The sequence below is a fragment of the Mangifera indica genome, chromosome 2, assembly GCF_011075055.1.
Source record: "Mangifera indica cultivar Alphonso chromosome 2, CATAS_Mindica_2.1, whole genome shotgun sequence".
NCBI lineage: Eukaryota > Viridiplantae > Streptophyta > Magnoliopsida > Sapindales > Anacardiaceae > Mangifera > Mangifera indica.
Genome location: NC_058138.1, coordinates 19,845,917 through 19,853,248, shown reverse-complemented (window position 1 = coordinate 19,853,248; position 7,332 = coordinate 19,845,917). Strand labels below are relative to the sequence as shown.

The following is a 7,332-nucleotide window of genomic DNA, read 5'->3' as shown; positions in this document are numbered from 1 at the left end:
AACTGTGTTTTTCTGCGTTCATATTCATTTCCTGGGGGAGTCATACTTATCTTTTAACGCGGCTTCGGAAGAAGATTTTCTCCTACCAGTTGTGTGCTGGCGTGTCTTCTTCCTCACAAACACGCCAACACTTCAAAAAACCCCCCAATGAATTAACGAATTTTTCTTGGCACAAAAACACATTAGGATTTTCAATTAGTTTGAGTTTTTATTAAGTTTAATATAAAGGGTTCTAACAGGGCAAGGAAGTAACCCATTTGTGTAAAGGATTACCCGGTGGGAGAACATGGTGGAACCCTATCAGCCCATCCTAAACGAAGTCGTTCATCTCCAATTCTAAATGGTTGGGAGATAGAAATAGTCCTTAGGCCTATTTAAAGAGTTAAAGTTGTAACATAAAATAATAGTGTATCAGCATAATTATGGTGTGTGATGAGTTTACATGTAATCACTATTAATTTAAGCAGGTAAGTTTTAGCTTAAGATCTAGCAAGTTCGGCGAGAATTAACTTTAGTTCAATTAATCAATAAATGTGATTTTTTTTTTTTTTTTGGGTCAATTTTATATAATCAGAGATGGGGACAAATGATTGAAATGACTGCAGAGAATCTCAGAATTAGGTTACCTTTAATTTCTATTTCACCTGATTTTCCTTGGCAGCTTGTAGTCTTTCCCAATCCCAATCCCAATCTTCTCCAGGTCTGCCACAAACGAATTCAGGCCCTACCAAAATGGAAAATCAAAATAAATAGGAAAAAAAAATTTATGTTATAATTATGATACAAAAATTTTTAAATTGTTTTCGCCAATGACTTTACTAATTGCTGGCTTAAATAGATTTTTTTTTTTTTTTTCCTGGAGCTGGTAATATATTAAACAGCTAGACAAGCTTTAGGCAAACCCCAAATATACTTTGAACAGGTTTTTATTTATTTATTTATTTTTTCCAAATACAAATCTGTTATTAAAGTTTTTAGAATCAGATTTGTGACAAAAAAAATTGCATATATGATTCCAAAAAATAAATGAAGTACACCAGATAGAAATTTATTTATTAATAATTGACTTGATCAAAAGATACATAAAAGTTTAATAAAATTTTTATAAATTTTGACATGTTAAAATAGATCAAATTTCTAAACATTTTAAATTCTTTATTTGCCAGAAAATTCCCCGAGCGACAGCCATAAAATAGAACTAAATAAATTAAAATTTTGATATTGATATAATATTAAAAAAAATTTGAATTTATACTTTTTTATATATAAAATTTATTTTTTTATTATTCAAATTATCTCTTTAAGATTGGTTCGGTACAATTAATATAATTGATAATTAAACAACGGGCTGGGCTGCTATTACGCAGCTTATATTGAAATTCACTTAAAAACATCATTAATTAACCCAAATAGCTCACCATAATCCCCATTAACCATATTTAATACGTCTAAACTGCATTCACCATATTTCATAAGTCTAATTTCATTTTTATTTTTATAATTTCTCTGTTCTTTTAGGTCAAATTTCATTTCATTAACTTCTTCTGTCGACGTCATAACTCATAAGCATTAATGGCAAATTCTTCAAACTGTTCTAGGATTCTCTTTATTTTGTGATCGGTTTTATTTTATGCATGTCATTATCGTCAGCCCCACCACTAATCAATCTATTTCTCTCTAACCAAACAAAGGCAAAGGTAGAAAAATTTGAGGGGGAGAAAAAGGCTGCTAAAATACAAACCAAACTACCTTTAGAAATCAACTTAAGTGAAAAGGTTAGCTTTCCCACATAAAATCTGATTATAAACCATCCGAGGCTAGAATTCCTGGAATTCTCCAAAGATGGGTTTAAGGAGCTACCATGTAGAAGACAACAATTTGTGCTTTCAAACGCCAACTTTCATTGAATGGCTCAAGCCTTCATCTAATTCTCCTTCTTCATCACTATCCTCTTATTCTTCTTCCTCTTCTTCTTTCACCACGGAACAATTGCTAAACCAGTTCTCGGATCCCATGAGCGGGGGAAGTATTCAATGCCTGCCTCTCCTAAGTGGTTTTACCGAGAGAAAACCGTTGAAAGAGGAGGAAGAGACAACAAGAGCTCAGGAGATTAGTCTTGGTGTTAAAGAAGAGAAGATAGAGAACGTTACAGTGGCCTTACACATTGGATTACCAAACGCCGAAGATATTTCTGATGTTGAGAACAAGGGCATTAAGGAAGAAGTAGTAGGCGACAAAAAAAGCTTTAATGGATGTTCTTTCAACAAAGATAGCAGGTTTTGGATCCCAACTCCTGCGCAAATCCTTGTTGGGCCGATGCAATTCTCTTGCTCCATATGCAGTAAAACCTTTAATAGGTACAATAACATGCAGGTTAGTTCAATTCTTCTCTCTCTCTTTTAGATACCCTTTACGAGAAAGTTCATGAATTTGGGGGCAAGAAATTTCTTTATTTTAGATTTTGATTGATTTCTTTTGATTGTTTTATTTTTGGAGGTTGATGGCTAAACGTCTCTACCTATCTTCTTCTTTCGTTCTTTGTTTTGTTTGATAGAATCAAAAACTGTACTGTTGTTTCATTTGCATCTCGGCTTATTTTCCTACCCAAGGATAAGGCTGCTGGGGAAAATCCTTTAAGATCTGGTCCAAGTTTGTCCTTTATGCAAGGGGCACATAATGAAGTAGCTAACACAATGTATCACAATGATGCAAAACACGTGTGAACACACACATATTGATTTACAGAACTATGCATTTTGTAAATTAAAATAAAAAGTAGAAAAAAAAAATAAGCGTTTGAGAGATTAAGTTATACAAAAAGTATTGTTCGCAATACTATAGTTCAAGTTTCACCACTTCAATAAATTTCATAAAAGATAACGAAATTTATTTAATAGGTCAAAAATTCATCTTAGAAAAGTAAAAACATTTTTAAAAATAAAATAATCGTCTTTAAAAGTCAAATATATTATCCCTAAATTAAATATTTGTTATAGTGATCTTAGTTATAATAATCTATGAGAAGAAGATTTCAATGGTTTTTACTTTTAGATTATTGCTTTCTTCATTTTTTTTTTCTTCTTTTTTCATCTAAATGCAATGTTTCTACCTCATTTGGTACGATCTATCAATCTATTTTCCATCTATATTAGTATAAAAAATTATCATGCTGCAGGAAGTTATGTGTAGAGTGAAAATGAAATTTCCTCTCAAAAATTGAGTAGTTTTAGTAAGTTCAATATTTAAAAAAAAAAACCAAAAAAAGCTAAAAAACATATATAGATAACATCCTTGATTAATACTTGATAAATGGGGTTTACGTAAACAAAAATAATACAGGCGCTCATTGAAAGTGCAGATTTATGAAGACCCATTAAAGATTCTCATTGGATTTAAGTATTATTCTATCTCTTGATTGATTAATATCTGTAAGGATAATTGATATAAATGTATATTCTCTTGGATTTAGGTGAGTAAAAGATTCGATGATTATTAGAGATAATCTGAACCCCATTTCTTATGACAGTTGCCCTTCATTGCCCCCTTTTAGGGTGAAGAGTTAAGGAGGAAAAGAAGCAAGTTGGGGTAGGGGAAAAGTTATTAAAAGATTAATTATAGAAAGATAAGAAAGGCATTTGGTAATAATGATTAACCCAAAAAATATATCCTTTCACATAATTGTGATCTAGATAGAAACCGGAGTGGAGTTTTAGTGCACCTTGGATGCTCTTCCTTAATGATAACACTCAACTTTTTTATTACTTTATGATTGTTATTATGCATATAGCTAGCAAAATTAATCCACTTTACAAAACCAATTTACTCCAGTAGTTATTTGACATAAATAATAAACAAATCTCAACTTTAGAAGCAATCAATTTTGATATATACTCACTTTAAGTCTAAAACATAGATTAGAGAGAGACAAGGCACGTTCTAAACCTTGTAACTTTGCGTCATGTTGAATACGAAATGCATATGTTTAATTAGAAAACATGCGCTGAATTTAATTTCCTTGGCACAGATGCATATGTGGGGGCACGGATCTGAATATAGAAAAGGTCCAGATTCACTTAAAGGAACGCAACCAGCGGCAATGTTAAGGTTACCATGCTATTGTTGTGCTCAAGGTTGCAAGAACAACATCAACCATCCTCGTGCCAAGCCATTGAAAGACTTCAGGACACTTCAAACACACTTCAAACGAAAGCATGGTGCAAAGCCATTTATGTGCAGAAAATGTGGCAAAACTTTCGCGGTTAAAGGGGATTGGAGAACACATGAAAAAAATTGTGGGAAGTTGTGGTATTGCACCTGTGGTTCGGATTTCAAACATAAAAGATCTCTAAAGGATCACATTAGGTCATTTGGGAAAGGCCATTCTCCACACCCATCTCTTGATGGGTTTGATCATGATGAGAAGGAATGCATCACCGGATCTGAAGATGAAATCGCTCGTTGATTTTTGAAGGGTTTTAAATGGTTTGATTTTCAAAAGGGTTTCAAAAGTTTTTCTTTTGGAAGTTAAGTATAGATGCTGCAAGTTTTTAGCTAGGCTCATGCATGGAGGCTTGTGCTCGGTAACAAAACATTCTCAACAAGAACGTTGGGAGCGATTTGCTACAGAGCACTTGCCGGGCTTTGAGCTATAATATCTCTAGACTTTTATGCGGAGTTTTTTTTTAGAAGAATAAGAAGATTGCCTCAAGTAGTCGTGAAGCTGATGAATTTTCTTCTTCTCGTAGCGTGCATGCACAATTGCATTGTTTAAGTTCATGTACCTCTCCAAGAGGGAAAATTCGTCCGCTTCATTGCTAATTTGTAATCTTTACATCAGGATTGTGTCGTTTAATCTCTTTCTCGCTTTCATTTATGTGACTTTAATGCTATGTTTTTACTCTCTATTACTTCCATAATTCTTTATGATCGGCTTCTGTTTTCCCTTATAATTTAGCAACTCAGTCCAACAACAAATATTTATCGTTTTCTGATCTATCTATTTTTCGAGTGATGGTGTCATCAACACAGAATCTTGCACTTTAAGTTGAAGAGATGATTCGAATGGTCACCCCAAATCTTATAATAGGACATCAAATATTACAAATATCCTCATTCACTTAATGTCACTTGTCAACTTTTCATTAGTCTTTCTTTTTTTTTTTTGGTTGTACCTTTGAGTTTGTGACGTAGCAGTAGATCTTTGAAAATTGCTAAATTACTACCCTACACTTGTCATAGTCAGATAGGATTTAGTGTTAATCACAATCTCGCCATTTTATTTTTTTTTTAAATTATTATTTGAGTGATAATCTCCCTAATTATAGTATGCAGTTGCGTGATATGTTCTGAATCTTTTTCACATAATTTTGCGACTTTAAGTAGTCACTAAAGAGACTTCATACTAAACCTTAAATATTTAAATTACAATAACTTAGTGGGTCTTATTTTACACTTTTAAAAAATATTTATTTCAGTTAACCTTTTATCATAAAAAACAAAAGATTAATACAAAAATAAATTATTAAAAAATTAATGCCTTTAAATTATAATTATATTTAATAAAATTAGTATGTACAAATAATTATTATATTTGATTGACAATAATAAAAAAAATTAAAATATTAATATTTGTTTTGTGTATTTTCTAAAATATTCTTTATGTTAATGATATATTAATTTTTTTCTTTATATTATTAAAATAATTAGTTAAACTATTTTTCAAGTCGTCATCTTATTAGCAATATATTTTTTTTCTAAATTATTTTTTATGTTATTTTTTCAATTGAAAAAAAAGTTTGAAAAATTACAACAAAATTAAAATTACTTTAATAATTTTTTAATGTTTAAGATGATTTATCACTTATATTATTTGACATATCACCTTAGTCATAAAAAATTATCAAAATTGTTTACTATTAAAAAAACTAAAGAAAGTAATATTATTAATAAAATATAGATTGTTCGAATAATCTTGTATTACCCCAAAACAAATATCCCGTTAAAATGTTGGATCCACATGTGTAAGAGGGAAGGATGGTGAGAATAATATATTCGCATGAACTAAATTGTAAACCTAAAACTACAAGATCAAGTGATGTTACAAAATGCTCAAAATGCAAATAATAGTCTGCCCTTTACATATCAATGTCTCTCTAATCCAATAGAAAAGCTTACTTTAACTTAAGGTTCATTTCCCCCTTAAAAAAGTCTAATGGAGAAAAAGATGGATAAATCAGGAAAGTTGCACCTCCTTTGTTGGCCATCAAGTGGGCATTACGCCATTGCTTAAGCTTTCTCACATGTAAAACATGAATTATATTAATAAGCACTTAGTGGAGATTTCCACCTTTTGCTTACATACGAAGATAATCAATGTATATCGACATATAAAATCAACTCAACTATTCCATATTATATACAGTTGTATTTGTAGCTTTGTTCAACTTTTCAAACCTAGCCTCTAGAAGCAGATTGATTTCCTCTTTTCCTTCGAATTAAGTCAAAACTCAACAGTGAATATGTTAAATGATAGTAATTAAGATAATGCCATATTAATTAGAATACATTTAGTTTCAAATAATGTTAGAACTCTTAGTAACAAAATATTTAGAGAATGAGTAATATTACACTTCCAGCAGTTCAAATCCTGACTATATAATTCTATGAATCGATTGATTTGACATTACTTGGACGATCAAATAACTATGTGGCTATAATTTTGACAAGTATATTTTTTCTGAATTCTGAAACATAAGTGGGAGTTGTAAAAGAATTACTGTGAAACAGCACCAAGGCTGACACTATTTTCCAAAGGCAAGGAAGGGAAGTTAGTAAGAGTCTAACTTGGAGGCTTCACCAATACTCCAACCACTGATTGTTAAAAAATCAACTACAGAAAGATTAGGTATTAATTAAGCGGAAAGGAGAATTCTGTGTAGTCTTACTTAACGACATTTATGTACTTAATTAATTGATAATATTAACAAAAATTAAGACAGATATAGAAGAAGAAAGATGAAGAGGATAGTTTGTGTACATGTGAAAAGGGGATTTGCGTAAGGACTTTTTTATTTTTATTTTTCAAAAGAAGACGCAAGAGTATCATCATACTTTTGCAAACAAGAGATTGAAATTTGGTTAGATTAGAGGTAATTAGCTTGACAAAGTATAAAGTTGTGGGGAAAATATGGAAGAAAGCAATTGATTAGGGACCACCACTACGCTTTGTCGGGGGAAAAAATTCAAATCAAACGTTCAAAACCTGTTTACTTATTCGCTGTCTTTATTCATCAAACTACTAATTAATCTTTGATTAAGGGCTTCATTGGTGTT

General features: G+C 31.0%; 1 protein-coding gene across 1 annotated transcript; it reads left to right on the top strand.

Annotated features, from left to right (window-relative positions):
- Positions 1-1,712: 1,712 nt before the first annotated feature.
- Positions 1,713-4,949, top strand: LOC123200422 (zinc finger protein WIP3-like). Its single transcript, XM_044615596.1, has 2 exons — positions 1,713-2,373; positions 4,025-4,949. The coding sequence occupies exons 1-2, from the start codon at positions 1,843-1,845 to the stop codon at positions 4,460-4,462; spliced, it is 969 nt and encodes a 322-aa protein (XP_044471531.1). The 5' UTR covers positions 1,713-1,842; the 3' UTR covers positions 4,463-4,949.
- The last annotated feature ends 2,383 nt before the right edge of the window (positions 4,950-7,332 follow it).

Coding starts and splice junctions, on each gene's coding strand:
- LOC123200422 (XM_044615596.1), top strand. CDS start 1,843: ATGGGTTTAAGGAGCTACCATGTAGAAGACAACAATTTGTGCTTTCAA. Junction 2,374..4,024: donor ATAGGTACAATAACATGCAG/GTTAGTTCAATT, acceptor TCCTTGGCACAG/ATGCATATGTGGGGGCACGG.